The 20,108-nt window shown below is 43.1% G+C and overlaps 1 protein-coding gene across 1 annotated transcript in view; it reads right to left on the bottom strand.

Moving 5' to 3' along the window:
- LOC117528178 (AP-2 complex subunit alpha-1-like) overlaps nucleotides 1–20,108 on the bottom strand; it is a 66,454-nt gene that overhangs the window by 20,617 nt on the left and 25,729 nt on the right. The window contains exons 2-6 of the mRNA XM_034190773.1: nucleotides 18,866–18,948; nucleotides 18,374–18,463; nucleotides 14,539–14,662; nucleotides 7,091–7,207; nucleotides 6,943–7,012 (exon numbers count right to left, since the gene is read on the bottom strand). Coding sequence (XP_034046664.1) covers nucleotides 6,943–7,012; nucleotides 7,091–7,207; nucleotides 14,539–14,662; nucleotides 18,374–18,458 — 396 coding nt within the window. The 5' untranslated portion in view covers nucleotides 18,459–18,463; nucleotides 18,866–18,948. The remainder of the gene's footprint in view (nucleotides 1–6,942; nucleotides 7,013–7,090; nucleotides 7,208–14,538; nucleotides 14,663–18,373; nucleotides 18,464–18,865; nucleotides 18,949–20,108) is intronic.

Genomic DNA, 20,108 nt, shown 5'->3' with positions numbered 1-20,108 from the left:
TTGGAATTTTGGGATGGGAGGGCTGGGTGGGATTTTTTTTTTTTTATTGGTCAGTGCTTTACTTTATTTTTCTTATATGGGACTTATTTTGATTTACATTGTGTTGATGTGGAAGGGTCATGGACCTTAATTAACATTTACACTAATAATAAATGGATAGGGTGGTGAAGTTTGTTAGTTTTAATGTGAATGGGCTGAATGGAAAAGAGTATTGTCATACCTAAAAAAAAAACTAAAGATTGATATTGCTTTTCTACAAGAAACCCACCTAACTACATTGGAGCATTAAAAAACTACAAAGAGACCGGGTTGGGCGGTTATTAGCATCATCTTTTAATTCAACAGCCAGGGGAGTGGCCATTTTGATAAATAAAAATACTCCTGTGACCGTAGGAGATACCATTATTGACCCACTGGGCAGACATGTTCTGGTTAATTGCCAGATTTACTCAGAACCCTGGACACTTAAATTTATACACACCAAATGAATCATTTATGAAAGACATATTCCTTAAAGTAGCTGGTGGACATCAGAACATACTTGTTGGGGGTGATTTCAACTTCTGTTTAGATCCGGTCCTAGATAAGTCAGCTCAGACAACATCCAAAAGAAAAGCAGCTAAAACCACCTTGGCTTTTATGAAACTTAAACTTGATAGACATATGAAGACAGATGCACCCCAACTAGAGACTATTCATTTTATTCTTGCCTCAGAATTCCCATAACAGGATTGATCTGTTTCTGTGATCCACTCCTCTAACCCACAGAGCGCTAGAATCTGAATACTTGGCCAGGATCTTGTCTGATCACTCGCCTTTGGTCCTGTCTGTTTTAATGCCTGAAAAACCATGTCATTCATATAGGTGGCGTTTGAATCCAACCCTGCTTCAAAAACCAGACTTTTGTAAATTCATTAGAGACCAGATAAAGCTTCTCTGTTAGATAAACTGTTTTTCTGCACTCAACAGTTTTATATTATGGAATATATTAAAAGCATATTTAAGGGAACAAATAATTTCATACACAAAAAGTATTCAAAAGAAATATATGGCAGGGATGGTAGAGCTGGAGACAGAAATATCAAAATTAGAAAAGGAGTTTCAACAATTTGGATCCAAGGATTTATAGAAACATATAGTAAACAAAACACTTAAATATAACACACTGTACACCTCCATCCATCCATCCATCCTTTTTCTTCCGCTTTATCCGGAGTCGGGTTGCGGGGGCAGCAGCTCAAGCAAAGCCACCCAGACCTCCCGATCCACACACACCTCCCCCAGCTCCTCCGGGGGAACCCCAAGGTGTTCCCAAGCCAGCCGAGACATGTAGTCCCTCCAGCGTGTCCTGCGTCTTCCCCGGGGCCTCCTCCCGATGGAAGATACCCGGAACACTTCTCCAGCGAGGCGTCCAGGGGGCATCCGGAAAAGATGCCCGAGCCACCTCAACTGGCTCCTTTCAACATGGAGGAGCAGCGGCTCGACTCCGAGCTCCTCACCCTATCTCTAAGGGAGCACCAAGCCACCCTGCGGAGGAAACTCATCTCGGCCGCTTGTACTCGCGATCTTGTTCTTTTGGTCATGAGCCAAATCTCATGACCATAGGTGAGGATCGGAACGTAGATCAATTGGTAAATCGAGAGCTTTGCCCCCCTACTCAGCTCTCTCTTCACCACGACGGTCCGATACAGCGACCGCATCACTGCAGATGCTGCACCGATCCATCTGTCGATCTCACACTCCATCCGTCCCTCACTCGTGAACAAGACCCCGAGATACTTAAACTTGTCCACTTGAGGCAAGGACACTCCACCGACCTGAAGAGGGCAAAGCACCTTTTTCCGGTTGAGAACCATGGCCTCAGATTTGGAGGTGCTGATTTTCATCCCGCACGCTTTACACTCGGCTGCAAACCGCCCCAGTGCATGCTGAAGGTCCTGATTTGACGAAGCCAACAGAACCACATCGTTCGCAAACAGCAGAGACGAGATTCTGTGGTTCCCAAACCAGACCCCCTCTACAACCTGGCTGCGCCTAGAAATTCTGTCCATAAAGATAATTAACAGAACCGGTGACAAAGGGCAGCCCTGGTGGAGGCCAACATGCACTGGAAACAGGTTTGACTTACTTCTGGCAATGCGAACCAAGCTCCTGCTGAGGTTGTACAGGGACCGGATAGCCCTTAGGAAAGGACCCCGTACTCCCGGAGAACCCCCCACAGGGTGCCCCGAGGGACATGGTCAAACGCCTTCTACAGATCCACAAAGCACATGTGGACTGGTTGGGCTAACTCCCATGAACCCTCGAGCACCCGATGGAGCGTGTAGGGCTGGTCCAGTGTGCCGCGACCAGGACGAAAACCACATTGCTCCTCCTGAATCCGAGGTGCGACTATCAGTCGAATTCTCCTCTCCAGTACTCTGGAATAGACCTTACCAGGGAGGCTGAGGAGTGTGATCCCCCTGTAGTTGGAGCACACCCTCCGGTCCCCCCTCTTAAACAGAGGGACCACCACCCCGGTTTGCCAATCCAGAGGCACTGTCCACAACCACCACGCGATGTTGCAGAGGCGTGTCAACCAAGACAGTCCCACAACATCCAGAGATTTAAGGTAGTCAGGACAGATTTCATCCACCCCAGGAGCCTTGCCACAGAGGAGCTTTCTAACCAGCTCGGTGACTTCGGCCTGGGTAATGGATGAATCTGCCTCTGAGTCCCCAGTCAAGGCTTCCTCTTCGGAAGACGTGACACTGCACACCTATAATATAAAAAAAAGTATCTTGAGGACAAAGCAAAGCTACTATGAATTGGGAGAGAAAGTGCATCAAGTTTTGTCTTGGCAGTTGAAAAAGGAAGAAAGTTTAAGAACAATTAATGCAATTGAAACAGAAACGGGTTCAATTTCATATAATCCAATAAGAAATTAATGATACATTTAATATACTATACTATTCATATAATATACATATATTAACTCGTATGCCTTAGTCACCAGAAGATCTGACCAAGACAGATGAATTTTTGTCCACTGTTGACCTACCCAAATTTAACCAAAAAAGACCAGAATAATTTAGATCTTCCATTCACCCAAAAATAAACTGAAAAAGCTTTGAATTTATTACAGTCTAATAAATCACCAGGGGAGGAGGGTTTCCCACTGGAGTTTTATAAAGAATTTAAAGATTTACTTATCCCTCTGCTTATGGATGTTGTCAATTTAGCCTCAAATACTCAAACTCTCCCTGAAACTTTCTTCACCCCCATAATTACAGTGATTCATAAGAAAGATAAAAACCCACTAAAGTGCTGTTCATATAGACCCATATCTCTTCTGAACTCAGATTATAAAATGATTTCAAAGGCCCTGGCCAACTGACTTAGCCAATATTTGCCTAAATTAATAAATCCTGATCAATCTGGGGGAGAGTCCAGAAGATCATGGGTTCAAATCCCCGCCTGACTGGAAAATCACTAAGGGCCCTTGGGGAAGGCCTTTAATCCCCTATTGCTCACGGTGTGTAGTGAGCGCCTTGTATGGCAGCACCCTGACATCGGGGTGAATGTGAGGCATTGTAAAGCGCTTTGAGCATCTGATGCAGATGGAAAAGCGCTATATAAATGCAGTCCATTTACCATTTATCTGGTTTTATATTAAAACGTTCTTCAGCCAATAACTTATGTAGATTTTTTAACATCTCACTAAAACAAAAGCAGAACCCTGTATAGCTGTAGCTTTAGATGCCGAAAATGTTGTGTGTGGGCCGCCAGAAGAGGAGGTACTGCTGGCCCACCATCAGAGGGCGCCCTGTCTGAAGTGCGGGCTTCAGGCACGAGAGGGCGCTGCCGCCATGGACACAGCTGGGGGTGACAGCTGTCACTCATTACCTCTTGACAGCTGTCACCCATCTACTCAACGTCCTCTCACTCCATAAAGACCAGACGTCATCTCCACCTCGTTGCCGAGATATCATACTTCATTGGAGGTAATATCCTCAGCCATTTGTGATTGCAATATTTGTATATTGTGAGTGTTTGCAGGAGTACTGGTACCTCCGTCGGTGAAAGCTGAGAGAGCGTTGAAGGCACTCTTTTCCCCTGAGGAATCTACAGTACTCTGCAGTTATTGAGTGAGAGGTGGAGGTGGCATTCCCATCGCTGTTGTTACTGGGTGTACACACACCCACACTTGACTGTCTTTGTTCTCGCCAGCAGTACCAGATCCGACAGTCGGGGACGGTGATCACCTGGGAATTCGGGACTTGGCGGCTCCAGTATTCACCAGGTTCTGTGGCGGCGGAAATCGTGTGGTTCCGGCTCTTCTCAGGACAGACGTCTTCTATCCTCGAGTCTGCCCACACGTCACCTTTGTGGATTGACTGTAATTATATTCTGAGATTGTCTGTATGTTCGTTGTGCACATTTCACAACATTAAATTGTTACCTTTTGGCTCATCTATTGGCCGTTCATTTGCGCCCCCTGTTGTGGGTCCGTGTCACTACACTTTCACAACAGAAAAAGCCTTTGATAGGTTGGAATGGCCATATCTGTTTAACATCTTGGCAAAGTCTGGTTTTGGTCAATCATTTATCAATTGGGTGAGGACTCTGTTGTGAACCCAGAGCTAAAATTATGACCAATGGACATACTTCAACACCGTTCTTGTTGGGAAGGCTGAGTCGACAGGGCTGCCTTTTGTCCCCAGGACTCTGTTTTGGCTACTGAGCCCTTGGCTGAGGTGATCAGACGGGATCCTGATATAAGAGGTTTTGAGGTGGATAGGACAAATCATAAAATTACTCTTCTAGCAGACAATGTTATACTTTATTTAACAGACCATGGTAATTTGCTTTCAAAATTACAGACTCTTCTAAATGATTATGGTGCTATTTCAGGTTATAAGGTGAACTGGGGGAAGAATGAGATTCTAACCTTACAAGTTTTGATTATACCCATTATCAACAAATAAGCCCATTTAAGTGGCTTCCAAATGGTATAAAATATCTTGGAATAACTGGACAGTGACCTTAATCTCTATCGACTCAATTATCTCCCGTTGCTCAATAGAATTAAAAATGATTTGTGTAGGTGGATGAGTTTACCCATCACCATGACTAGCCGTATTAACTATATTAAAATGAATGTAATGCCGAGATTACAGTATCTTTTCCAGTCTTTGCCCATTCCATCGCCTAACAGTTTTCAAATCACTAAACAGATATTGTCAAGTACCAAGAGTATCTATGGAAAAATGGACCTGGGACTATAAATTGGGGGCCTTTGTCTCCCCAGCTTTAAAAAATATTATTTGGCCGCACAATTGCGATTTGTTTCTTCTTTCTTTGAGGGTGAGGATGTCCCCTCATGGATACAGATTGGTGTACACCCACTAAAGGAAAGGGTTTTTAGTGATTTCATTTATAAGTGAGACTCCAAATATATCCAACAGAACAGATGATCCCATTTTAAAACATTTGGTTAAAATAAGGTGCGAGATTCATAAAAATACTGGACTAAAAATGGGACCGTCTCCCCCTCAGATAAAATGAGCTCATACCCAAGACTGTGAACAACAGGATTTTGGAGACTTTGTATCAGAGAAGGGATTCAACATCTGGAGGACTGTTTTGAAAATGGACACCTCATGTCTTTTGAACTGAAGAGGAAGTATGATTTACCCAACAACACTTTCTTTTGTTATCTACAGTTGAGATCTTTGCTCAGAACCACATTGGGTACTGATAGGACTCTCCCTGTTCTCAGTGATGTGGAAAAATTACCTCATGAAGGGAATGTATGTACATTTATTGCTAAAACGTACTCTATACAACTGAACTGATACCCTAAGCCTGATTTACATAGATCCAGAGAGAGGTGGGAGTCAGACTTGAACAAAACCATAGATGAACATTTGTGGTCTGACCTCTGTCAAGAGTATCTTTCAGCTACCGTTAATTCACTAGAATTTCCTCCATCAACTGTACCTCACACCACAAAAATGGCATAACTCTAAGCCTGAGGTATCTGAATTGTGTTTTAGATGTAGTGTAGAGGTTGGCTCCTTTTTGCGCTGCACCTGGCTGTGTACAAAGGTGAGTCCATTTTGGTATGATGCATGTGATACACTGACCAAGATCACTGGGGTCAGCTTCCCTCAAGATCCTGAGCTTTGCCTGTTAGGTAATTTAACAATTGTCCATAGATCCCCAACTAATTACCAATTTAATTTTATAGACGTCACTTTGTGTGTGGCAAGGAAGTGCATTGCAGCCACCAGGAAGTCTGACCCCTCCCACTTTAAGAGGTGGTTTTCACAAACAGCTGAGGAAAATCAATTATAACCTTTGAAAACATTACAATACCTTTCTCAAAATTTGGCAGCCCTACCTGAATTATATTGATGGCCCTCTTATTCCATTGTGAAGCCTGTCTTAGTTTAATTTAATTTCGTCAAGCACTGACACACACACCCCCCCCCCCCCCTTTTTTCCCTTTTTGGAGTGGGACGGGGAAGGGAGTTTTGAACTTTTGTGATATGGTCCTTGTGTTTGGTGTTTGTACTTAACTTGTAAAACTGAAGGAAAAAAAAGCGCGTTTGTACGTGTAACTAAGAACATGTGTTAAAGTCCATCATCAGTCCATGAAGACGTCACATTGGGATTATTTCCCTTCATGCACAGAGAATAAAATGTGAACTTTTGTCATCAGACTGAAAGACTTTGATAATAAATGTGCAGACAGCAGCACTACAGGGAAAAACATTATAGCTGAAAGTGGCATTTTCCCCTCAGCTCAACTGCTGTGTGAATGCTGCAAAAACCACTCAGCGTCTGTATGCAACGACACCAACTTTTATTCATCCACTCATCCAGCAGCTCAGATGGATGAGTGATGTTGCAGTGTAACTCACGCTGCTGTAATCACAGGGATATTTCAGACTCTACCTTAGCCTTCAGTACTTCAGTGTCCATGCTGTGGTTGGCCTTGAATATCTTTTGGGCTTCTTGCTGAGGCCTGAGGAGAGGTGGAGCAGAGGTTTGAGATCGAGAAGACAACCACATGTGAGCTGGTCCACGTGTGTCAAACACTCACTGGCTGAGCTGCTTCCAGCGCTGGAAGAAATCGTGTGAGGACATTTCAGTCGGCTGAAAGAACTTGTTGATGGTGACTGGTAGCTTCAGGGTCAGGTTCTGCAGCGTCCCTCCATATCTGCAACACACACACACACACCTCTACTTTTTAAACTTCAGAGCATCATGTGATCACAGAACTCTCAGGTTTCTGTCCCAGGACTGAGAAACTTGCAACTCATGCTGCTTTCACATCATCAGTCAGCAGCAGATCGAAAACCAGATGTTCCATTAATGTCAGTGAGAGGTTGAGGGGAAAATTACACCATCTGGTTGTGAGCACGGCAGATGCGCACTGTGACAGCACTTGCTGTCAAAAGTTAAGAATTTTCACCTTTTGCTGCTTACGACAGTGACAAGAACAAACTGGATGGGTTATGTTTTCATGAAGAGGACAAATGACCGAGATGGATTATTTAAGTGCAGAGAGTCACCTTGTTTTAAACAGGTAAACATGAATAATTTGTGATATTTCAGAAAGGAATTTTATAACCTCAAAAAAGTTACGTTTTTGAGCTGCTATTAGAGCCAAAGCTTCCTGTTTTAATGCTAAAGGTCAGTTGAACAGTGAAGGATAGTCCATGGACCAGGTCATTGTCATTGAAAAATGATGGCACCTCATGTAGCCACCTGCAGCCGGCTATAATGGCCGCTGTGATGGTTTTCTGATGCCAACATGTGGAAGCAGCTACAGGTACAATGATATGATAACAGAAAGATTTTGGAGTGAACAGGTTTCTGGCTGCAGAGTCAATCAATCAATTTTATTTATATAGCGCCAAATCACAACAAACAGTTGCCCCAAGGCGCTTTATATTGTAAGGCAAGGCCATACAATAATTACGTAAAAACCCCAACGGTCAAAACGACCCCCTGTGAGCAAGCACTTGGCGACAGTGGGAAGGGAAAAACTCCCTTTTAACAGGAAGACACCTCCAGCAGAACCAGGCTCAGGGAGGGGCAGTCTTCTGCTGGGACTGGTTGGGGCTGAGGGAGAGAACCAGGAAAAAGACATGCTGTGGAAGGGAGCAGAGATCAATCACTAATGATTAAATGCAGAGTGGTGCATACAGAGCAAAAAGAGAAAGAAACACTCAGTGCATCATGGGAACCCCCCAGCAGTCTAAGTCTATAGCAGCATAACTAAGGAATGGTTCAGGTGGTTTATTTATTTATTAATTTTAGATATATTACTCCCCCAAGCAAGATAAAACTGCTCAACATCTGGATCAGTATTTCCTAACCATCTACACAAATCAGATTGAAATCGGATGAAATTTCTTTAACCTCCCAAGATTCCCTGTGATCGTCAAGTTAAACTACCGGTAGACATAAAATAACATTGAGTACCTAAAAGAGATGGGGAGTTTTTCCTCCAGCCTCTATAATCCAGTGTGAATTATATGAGAAAACACATCATCATCTGTGCCCACAAGATGGCAGCATCTACACACGTGATCCTGTGTACTGAATGGCAGTAATGTCATTCACAGTCGTGTTGAAAAAGAGGAAGATGCAGAATCAGCCACAGTAACACGAGGAGAAGAAATGCGCTTTGTCTGAGAAAAGTGGTAAATTTAATAATTCCTCAGAACCGTACGTCCAAAGTCTAGGAAAATCCAAAAGATAAACGGATAAGAAGAAAAAAGATAAAGATAAACATAATTTATATTACCCAGAACAACACTTGTTTCAACTGTCAAAGACGAGAACAACTCTTAAGGCCCTGTCGCACCTTGACGATATAGCCACCATATGCTCACAGCTCCGTTTCCACCGAGTGGTTTGGGTCGGTACTGCGCGGTGTAGTGCAGGTCACAACGGTTAGGTCTGGCTTGGTTTGCGTTTCTACCACTGGCAGAATCCTTTTGTTTGGCAAGTGGAACACTTAAATATTGACGAGCATGGTATCCAGCATGCGTACACTGTCGCATGGTGTCTCCACTTGACACGAAGAGTAATTAATCATTATTTTATTTTATTTTTGTCTTGGTGCATCATGGCATTTATTTTCATGGCGTGCAGAATGCAGGGTAGTCGACTGATGGCTGTGGCAAACGCTGACATGAATGAATGAGGCGCTGTGACTCTAAACCTTTAAGCGCCGGTCACAGTCTGATCATTCTGCCTGTGGGGTCCAATTGGTCCCCCACCCCCCCAGATTGGTCTGCGCGATCAGATGGGACCAATCAGACCATAACACCGGCATCCTCAGGCTCAGAAACGCACCTGGAGCAGAAAACCACCAAATGACTTGCTTTAAAATTTTTTCAGCCACGACAAGGAATTAAAGTATTTTCAGATGTCGTTTTCCCAAAATCAGTTTTCACCAGGCTGTGATGATGAGTCCGACTGAAAAGAACAGGTCAGATTAAGACTTTATATTTACTCTGTGTGTGAATGGTTTTAAGATTTGAAACAGTCTGTGTGCATGATGACTTCAGCTTTCAGCCAATCAATGGACAGCAATAATGGACGTATTTCAACTTATTGAGTAAATTACAACAAACGTGTGTCAACAGTTGCATAACTTACCTACAACATTTGTCCCACACATGTGCGACATACGAGTCATATGTCGAAAATTTTCAAGGTACTCTGTCTTACGATGTATATCAGCATGGTTCAATGTGCTCTTAACTAATGCAAAACTTACCCATAACTTATTTGACATACACCCGCGTATGCCAGCATTTTTACTACAGACGGCATACGCTGGTGAAATCATCAAGGTGCGACAGGGGTATCATGAACATGGTCAAAGCACTTTACAATGATGCCTTACATTCACCCATTCACACACACACACACAGATGATAGGGTGTTGCTGTGCAACGCGTTCACCACACCAGGAGCAACTTTGAGATTAAGGACCTTGCACAAACACCCTCATTGATTTCTGGTCTGACTGGAATTTGAACAGAGGATTCTCTGGTCACAAGCCCACCGCTTGGGATTCCCGTTGAGCCCGTTGTCTTTCCTACGTGTGACAGGTGGAAAAACTAAGCAGTACTGATGCTACTTTGCACTCATGCTAGTCTTGTGGTACGGGTAGGTTGCTCATGGTCAGGTCACACGGCGTTTGCCGAACTAAGACAAAAGTCTCAAAGCCACAAATTGTTGAGAAAAAGTAGATGAATGAGCCGGCACGTCTCCCATCCCTGAAACGCCTGTGAGTGCAGAGCGCATAAAAGACCAAAACAAAACCAAAAGTAACAAAAGAAAAACAAAGCGAACGGTGACCTTGACGTGGTGACCTGTGATCATTTCTGCAGCGAGTCTGTGCTCTCCACAGTCACCTGCAGCTGTGTTGTCTTGACAACAGGTTTGAACGTGCGTGCACACATGCACGTTGGAGCCAGAACATGCAGAAATAGTTAAAGTAGTTGATCAAATGTTCTTTCCGCTATTGTTTCTGTATGACAATGTTGCTTTCATCCCACACATCAAACGGGGCGCTGACAGTACGGGAACTAAGCAAACGAGGAACCGTCAAGACAGAAAGCAAAACAAAATAAGGACAAACTGAGTTTGTCGTCAGGATTCGTTCACATTTTTCAACAGTTTGAAAATTCTGATGAAGCGCCATCTACAGAAATGAAGCTGGACAACAAACGATGCCTCCAAAAGTCAACGTCAGTCCAGATTTCTTGTTTCGTTTTGGCTTTGGTGCCCTTCGTTAGTGCTGTGGGACCAGGGCTTCAGCTTCTTACGCTTGGAAACTTAACTAGAAAATGAAATGGAAAATCACCTCCGGCTGCGAGCACTTGCTGTCAAAAACTAAAAATTTCCACCTTTTGCTGCGTACCACAAGGACAAAACGCATGGTTTATCTTTAATGAGAAGGAAAAGCAAGAAGATGGATCATTTAAGTGTAGAGTCACCAGGTTTTAATCAGGTATTCCTGCAACTGATGTGTGAACATATTACCGTTTGCTAGGCTGCTAACTGTGGTGCTTTTCTGTAGCAGTTTGGGTGCAGTGCTGGTAAAGGTTACTATCTGTGAACTTCACTTTGGTCACAGATATGGTGAGCTAAAGGTATTTAGATGTATTCTGCATTTAGCTCTGGTGTAATTTCATTATTGAAAGGTCACTGAAAAAGATGACAGTTTTAAAATGTTAAATGGGTATACAATGTAATAGAGCCCGACCGATATATCGGCCGGCTGATATTATCGGCCAATATAAGCCTTTTTCAAAGTACTCACTATCGGCCGAAATTTTGCCGATAGAACGTCGATAATCTCATAAACAGAACAGTTACTGAAATAATGTTTGTGTCGGCAATGTAAAATGTCCTTGCACCGTTTGTCCAGTAGATGTAGCTCTGACTCCATTCAACTGAGAGCTGCTTACGCCCCTGCTTAAATGTGTTCATCACCGGCCCCCATAGTTCGCCGTCACACTGCACTGATCGGCTGACAAAAGCGTACAAGTAAGTTTATAAGGATCTATATCCTTATCCTGAACCTATATCTAAGTTGCAGCAACAAGAAGTACAAGATCAGATGTATTTCACAACTCTTTTTAAGGATATGTATTTGCTAATTTCACAAAGGTTTAATTCTTGATTGCATTTTTTGAACTTGAAAATTAAATTATAAAGTTAATCAATATGAAGACAAAGCTTCAGCGCTCATACCTTTTTGTTAAGGGTCCAAAAAAAGAACATTTTATTCATTTAAAAATAATAATAATAATAATAATATCGGCTGATTTATCGGCTATCACCAAACAGCCGATTTATCGATTATCAGCATTTTTTCATCCAAATATCGTTATCAGCATTGGCCAAAAAAAAAAAATCCATATCGGTCGGGCTCTACAATGTAAGGACGTGATAAAATGCACATATAATCTGAGCTGAGATTTGAAAGCAATAAATACATAACTAGCGTGTTGTCTGTGGGGATCCACAGGCTCTAGATTGGGTTGTGTTTAGAAAATAGGTAGCTGACATTTTTCAAGGGTGGTAATAAATTTTGCAAAGTTTCTATCATGAGTTGGAATGACGTGTGATTCCAGAATGTTTTTAGAACCTTAGACCTCAACAGTTGTTAGAGGAAGAACTCAGCTCTTACTTCCTGTTAATTACATAGGTTTTTTAATGTTAATTTACTGTCATAATGTATTTATAAATTGTTTAGCTTCTTGTTATCATATACACACTATTATCATTATTATTATCAGTATTATTATTTTATTTGTACTTCCATTTTGTCATTTGATTTTTAAATGGACCACAACGGAAATAAGTGTTTTCACTTTCTTCTGTCATCCATGTATTTTTAACACATTACAATTATTTAGTGTACATATATTGAGCTTACTAAATAAAATCACACATGCACACATGCTTTTAATATATAGCTGTTTTACTGTCCCCTGCTGGATTGGCGTGAGACCAGAATGTAAATATCAATGTCCATTGTTCAGTGTTGTTAGCTAATATATGTAGCTTCTCTAAAAAATATTAGTCATATCAACGTTCAGTTTTGTCACCGTTCATCCCTGACCCAAAATACATAAACACACCAAAGGGCAAATGACAGCTCTCCACATTTTGTTAGTTAAATTACACACACACACACACACACAGCTTTTTGTGTTTTCTGCATTCTGCTATGAGCAGGTGCTTTTAATTTGACAAACACAGACTGTGGCAAAAAACTTTAAAAGCACTACACATTTCCCCCATGGGACCAACTTGACACTAAATCACTCATGGTAACAGCAACATGACACTTAACTGACTTAACCAACTGAACTACACAAACACAATAAATCAATAACACTAACAGCACTGTTAAAGTAACATTAACCACAATAACATTTAAAACCTCAAAAGCCCAAAATGCCATGGTGCATTGCAGTACAATGTTGATTGTTTACTGGTTAGCTAAAATCACTAATCTCTATTGTGATTTTATTCTTTATTAGTTACATTTTTGTTTTTGTTATGCTAGCTTAACTTTCTATTGTGACCTGAATAAAACCACTGTGCCTTTGTGTGCTATAAAGTGCTGATAAACCAGTACTGAGATTGGATGTGAAAACATGTTTTTCTATTTTTCTGATGATTCATGTAACTGAGACAAGGCCAAGTTTGTTTTCTTACTGGGCGATCAGGAGACCAGGTCAAGTTGTTTTTCCTCATTGAGGCAGGGGGGACACATGCAGCTGAATCAGGATAGAGGAGTTTGATATTTCCTTTTTAGGCCATGATACAAGAAGAAACAAGTCTGCACTGCACGCAGGACGGGAAGTGGACCAATCAAGAAAGAATACAACATCTTAGCATAGTGACACAATGTTTAGACAGAAACTCAGATAGCATAGATGGGTTATGCGAGAAGTACAGCGGGTTCCTGCTCAGAGCCTGATTGCTCGGGCAAACTAAGCGTGAACCCGGAGACTCTCTGTTATTGTTACTTTGGCTCATTCTCTGTATTAAAGGCAAGGTCAATCTGAGAACTGGACTGAGTCCTGGTCATCTTTCCTTCTCTCATCAATGGACGCGCAGGGTGTGTGACCTAAAGTAAATAGTTCTGTTGTTCACATGTTGATGTTTGGGTTCACAGGTATTTAACAGAAGTAAACAATTCCGCTCCAACCAGTATCTCAGGTTCTCAGTTCAATACAGTGGTAAAAGTTCTGCTCCAACATATGACAAAGAAAAAAACTCAGATTAAAGGGGTCATAATATCCTTATGTGTTGTACTCCACAAGGTATTAGGTTTCACACTCCAACAGTATGCTTATTATATGTATTTTGCATCAAGCAAATGTCAGCTCTCCCCGGTTTCACCGTGATCGAAGGCATACACACACATGCACGCACACAGAGACCACTTGGCTATTATAATACAGATGGGTTTAGTGACCGTGTTTTATATTTACAGGCCTGTATATTTCTTTATTAATTTGCATGGTTTCCTGTCTGGAAAAAAATCACAAAGGTCCTTTTGGGAAGGTCCTTAACCCCCGAGTTGCTCCCAATGTGCAGTTGAGCATCTTGCGTGGCAGCACGCCGAGACAGTTGTGTGAGTGTGAATGTGAGGCATCACTGTAAAGTGTTTTGAGCGTCTGGATGGAAGGACACTGTAGAGATGCAGGACATTCACAACTTCAAGTTCCACTTAATTTTGCTTGAGACTGATGTTTTTAAATTTTAAAATGTATTAAAAAAAAAACAAAAAGTTTCCCCTAGGAGATCTGCCCACTGTCCTGTGGGAAACACTCTTGGGGGGTGTGTTACATGACGTGTGCTCAAAAACACCGAAGCAAGCACTGAGCAGTACACCTGTCCAATCATGCAGACCGCTCCAACTCACAGGTGACTTTTCAAACATTCTCCATTAAGATCCGTGAGTAAAGGGTGACGTTTTAGTGACGCTAAGGAGCTCACCTGAACTTGATGTTGAGCAGCGGGGCATCAGAGAAGTCCGTCAGACACTCGATGTTGAGGACCTGCTGGATCTGAGCTCCTCCCTCCACCAGCGGCTCCACAGGTTTAGTCTGAACATTGAGCTGTGGCTGGTTGTTAAAGATCACCAAGATCCTTCAAACAGAGTGAGTGTCACTGCTTCTAGTGGAAAAAAGGCAGCAGGTGGCACAAAGCTACAATAATCATTCAGTTATTATCTGAGGCTTATCTGGGTCCGGGTCACGGTGGCAGCAGACCGAACAGCTCATCCCACACGTCTCTAACTCTTCCTGTTAGAGCCAAAGGGGTTCCCAAGCTGACTGGGAAATATAATCCCTACAGAGTGTCCTGGGTCTTCCCCAGGACCCATTTCCAGCGGGAAATGCCTGGAAGACCTTCACAGGAAGATGACCTGGGGCATCCTCACCAGATGTCTGAACCACCTCAGCTGGCTCCTTTCAATGCGACGAAGCATCAGTTCTACTTAGTGTCCCTTTGGAATATTCAAACTTCTCACTCTGCCCTGGAGTTTAAGCTAGGGATGTCCCGATCTGATCACGTGATCGGAAAATCGGGCCAGATCGCGTGGTTTCAGACTTGATCGAAATCGGACGTTGCATCCCGATCAGGAATCCGATATAGATTTTACCCTCATTATTTTGATCAGCGCTATTTCAAGCTCATTATTGCAGATTAATGGGCCTTTCACACATCGGAAGCGTCAAGAATTGGTCTTAAAAGCATTAATTTCAATGAGATGCATTGCTTTTTAGAGGCGTCAGAAGCGTCGCATCAAAAGCCGAGCTAAAGCAACGCTTCTGATGGGAGCACGCAATGGCGCTTATCGGCAGGCTGACACGGTCAAAGTTCAACCCAATCCAACTTTCGACGCTCTGAGCTGTGACGAAGCTTCGCGCTGTCCAATAGGAAACCATGCGTCTGGCCAAAACATGGAAGACTAGTGGCAGAAACCACTGATCTGTACAAAACGGATCGGTGCAGAAACCACTGATCTGTACAAAACGGATCGGTGCAAAAACCACTGATCTGTACAAAACAGAAACGTGTCACAGGACTGCTCATTTAAAGAGCAGTTTTCTGAAGAAAAATCCTTGGAAATGTTTTTTGTTGTTGTTTGTTACCTTAAAATTTCTCATTACTGTTAAAAAAAGTTTAGAACACTTGTAATTAAATAGCTAAATAAATCAATAAATGGTTCTTTAGAAACCTTTCATCTGTAAATTAAAACCACCTGTTATTTCAGATTAGATAATTTCTTGTTTAACATATGGAACCTTGGACATTTATTTTTAGACAAATAAAATAACATGGAAATTTGTACATTTTTTAAGTCTGGTAGATTATTACTTGACTGTTCAAGCTACCTCAAGGAGAAGTGCACTGTTTACGAGGTCTGTTAGAAAACTATCCTCCTTTTTATTTTTTTCAAAAACTATATGGATTTGAATCATGTGCGCTTGCATCAGCCAAGCTTGAACCTTCGTGCGCATGCGTGTTTTTTAACGCCTGTCGGTTGCATCATTCACCTGTGAGCACGCTTTGAGTGAGCAGTGGTCCAGTCCCCTCGTCAGATTTTTATTCTGAGGAAAATGTCTGAACGATTTGGAGCTTTGCTGCATCAAATTTTTCCAGAAACTGTGAGAGACAGCCAGGTGGAAACCATTCGGAAGATTCAGGCGAGAAGATTCTATGGGGATCACACAGATTAAGGAGTGTTACAACCAGTTTAAAGACGGCGCACAATGGCGGAGGGCCCGCCGCGCCCCGAGCGGCGATCGACAGGCTGAAACGACCAGATCATTTCCAAAGTGAACCCTGTGTTGATCCGGGACGTCGTCTGACTACTACAGAAATGGCAGAAGAGGTGGACATACCACTTTTTCGGCACATTCCACTGTTACAGGAGTTTTTGTCATGGAAAGAGGAGCGGAGGAATTCGTCACGGAGCCGCTAATGGCACGGGACAAAAAGCACTTCCGTGTTGGTCTCACTGGACATGTTATAACATGCTCAGCTCTTGTACTATTCGGAAGATTCAGACGGCTTTCGGTGGCTTTTCAGTCGTGTGACTATCCGAGAAATTGTGGACGAGCTGGACATGCCACAACATGTCCTGTGAGGCTTCATCACAGCATTGCTTTTTGTCCCGCGCCATTAGCGGCTCCTTCCCGACACGCAAATTCCTCCGCACATCTTTTCATGACAGAAACTCCTGTAACAGTGGAATGTGCCGAAAAAGTGGTATGTCCACCTCTTCTGCCATTTCTGTAGTAGTCAGACGACATCCCGGATCAACACAACGTTCAGTTTGGAAATGATCTGGTCGTTTCAGCCTGTCGATCGCCGCTCGGAGCGCGGCGCGCCCTTCGCCATTGTGCGCCGTCTTTAAACCGGTTGTAACACGCCTTAATCTGTGTGATCCTCATAGAATCTTCTCGTCTAAATCTTCTGAATGGTTCCACCTGGCTGTCTCTTACAGTTTCTGGAAAAATTTGATGCAGCAAAGCTCCAAATCGTTCAGACATTTTACTAACAAAAAATCCGACGATGGGGCTGGACCACTACTCACTCAAAGCGTGCTCACAGGCGAATGACGCAACCGACAGGCGTGAAAAAACTCACGCATGCACACGAAGGTTCAAGCTTGGCTGATGTAAGCGCACATGATTTAAATTCATATAGTTTTTGCAAAAAATAAAAAGGTCGGATAGTTTTCTAACAGACCTTGTAAGTGATAAATAATAAAATAAGGTGATTAAAATAAAAATATTATATATTTAGCATTTGTTCATTGTTCATTAAGTTTTTTAAAGTATCGGATCGGGACTCGGTATTGGCAGCTACTCAAAATCAGATGACTCGGAATCGGATTGGGGCCAAAAAACCTGATCGGGACATCCCTAATTTAAGTCCAGATAGCTGACAGAGGAACCTCATTTCTGCCTCTTTATCCACAACTTTGTTCTTTCAGTCATGACCCAATGTTCATGACCATAGGTGAGGATAGGACCGTAAATCAACTGGTAACCTTCTGGCTCAGCTCTTTCTTCACTGCAGTCCAATAAAGGGTCCACAAATCAGATCCAGCCTCAACCAATCTGATGATCTCGGACTCTCTCTTACCCTCCACTTGTGAATAAGACCTTAAGATACTGAAACTACTTCACTTGGGGCAAAAAGTCTCCCCTGACCCAGAGGGGACAATTCAGCCTTTTCAGACAAAGGAACACGGTCTGAGATTTAGACGTGTTGATCCTCCTCCCAGTTGCTTCACAGTCAGGCTCAAACCTGCTCAGTGCACATCCAAGGTCACCGCCTAATGAAGCCAACAGAGCCACATCATCTGCAAAAAGCAGAGATGCAATTCTGAGGTCACCGAACTGGACACCATCCAGTCCCTGTCTGTACCTTGGAATCCCATCCATGAACATCACGAACAGGATCGGTGAAAAGGAGCAGCTGTGGTGGAGTCCAACACCCACGGGGAACAGGTCCGCTGAGAAGACAGGACGCAGCTCCTTTGGTTGTGTAGAGACATGCTGCAGTGGTCCTGGTACCACAAACTCTGGCAGCAATAATCAATGATTTAATCTTCCTTTGTGTTGAACTGTGGGGTGACAGTTCCCCAACCTCACATCTTCAAAGGTACAAAGTAAGTGTCGTTTTCTCAGCAGTTCAATGATGTAGAATAAACGTACAAATAACACATTTAAAAAAAACCTGTTTCACGTCATGAAAGAAAACCAAAGACAGACTGTGTGTGGCGCCAGCGTGTTCTGAGACAGGAAAAGGATATGAGATTGGAGCTCTGCAGGACAACTGACTGTAGTGGTGAAACTGGCAAACTGCACCGACGTCTTGTTCCCATAAAATAAGTACATTCTCCCTGAAAAGTAACAAGACCGACGTCAGGCACAGTATAATGTAGCTTCTACTCGCACATCAGCAGAACACGCAGTCTGTTTATATCAATTACTGAGGCACGAAAGGAAGGAAGGTTTTGAACTTCACGCCCTGGTTAATATGATGGCAGTGAGATCACACACATCACTGTCAAACAACGGACTCAAACATGAAGACGCAGAGTCAGCTCCTTAAAGAAAGGTGTTTGATCCAGCTGTGGATGAGCCCAGAGGAGGCAGCCATCAATAAAAGAATGACGCTGAACCAGAGAGACGCGTGAGCGAAACTAACAGACACCACACCTGGAATTCAGGCCACACAGAGGAGCCGCCTTTGGCATGAGCAATGTATCGGTCTCCTCTGAAGGCAGCGGGCAAGTACTCACCGAGGTTCTGCCGATACTCCGATTTGATGCCAATCTGTAGCAGCTGATTCTCAAAGAGAACCCCATTGTTCTTGCAGACAAATCTGTAAGAGGATGAAGTTCAGCAGTTATCCACCAACACCAAAAAGCAACATGACATCCAGAAAAAGTATTTTGCAAAATAAAAGTCAACAGAACACAGTAAATCATTATTAAGCCATGCTACCGGTCAGTGTTTCCCCTGCAGTATTATTGGCCTGGCAGCCACCAGGCCAACGACAAACCGCTCGACTCAGTAACGCAGACAAAAAAAATACGGCCAAATATCCATTCATTTGGAAGTCCATCATTTCAGTGCATCCAGAGCGCAGCTATCCCAGTGTTCTCTCACACCAACAACCTGATGTGGTATAATTTATTTCTAATAGTGACTTGACAGCATGGTAATCATCTTATTGACCCTCATTTATTCATGTGTGCAAAACAGGGCTGCCATGATTAGTCAACGAGTCACCATTACTTCGACTATCGAAATAGTCTCCAACTAATTTAATAATTGACGTCATCATTTTTTTTTTTAAGCTTCGTTTTTCTCTCAAAGCTGCCAGTGTATCTTCCGCCGCTCGCCGTCATTGATGCACAAGTGCAGTAGTGGTAATCTAGGTCAGCTGTGATGTCACCGGAAAAGTTACCGTATTTTTTGGACTAAGTCACACTTTTTTACGTTTTGGCCGGGGGTGCGACCTATACTCCAGAGCGACTTATAAATGAAAAATATACCGGTAGATTCTCAATTAATTTACCATAATAAAACAATTTTATGTGACAGAGTCGCTCTATGTTTTAAAATGGCCACCGGAAACGGAAATGCAATGTATCATGGCCACTGTCGTATGGCGGCCGCCCTATAGGTCACGCTGGTCGCGATAACCAATAAGAGAACATTGGACGCGTATTCCTCACCTCACCCAGACAATGATTGTGAAACAGCGTGTGAAGCAGAGGAACACGGTGCTTGCTGTTATTCTGGGAGGGCTAATAAAACCCTTCAATATCAGTGTGAGCAGAGTCTTTAAATTGACACTGAGAGCTACGTGGGAGCATTGGGTGAGCGACAGCGGAGGATTAGCGTCTGCACTTGGAAGGAGCTGGCGTCGACACCACGGGGAGGTCATGAGCTGCGCAGGTAGGTGCTACACGAACATCGGCAGCTGACACCTGGTGTGTACTATCGTCCACAGCGGGTAATGTGTCAGAAAAGAAC

This window comes from Thalassophryne amazonica, chromosome 16, assembly GCF_902500255.1.
Source record: "Thalassophryne amazonica chromosome 16, fThaAma1.1, whole genome shotgun sequence".
Classification (NCBI taxonomy): domain Eukaryota; kingdom Metazoa; phylum Chordata; class Actinopteri; order Batrachoidiformes; family Batrachoididae; genus Thalassophryne; species Thalassophryne amazonica.
This window is presented reverse-complemented; position numbering and strand designations above follow the sequence as displayed.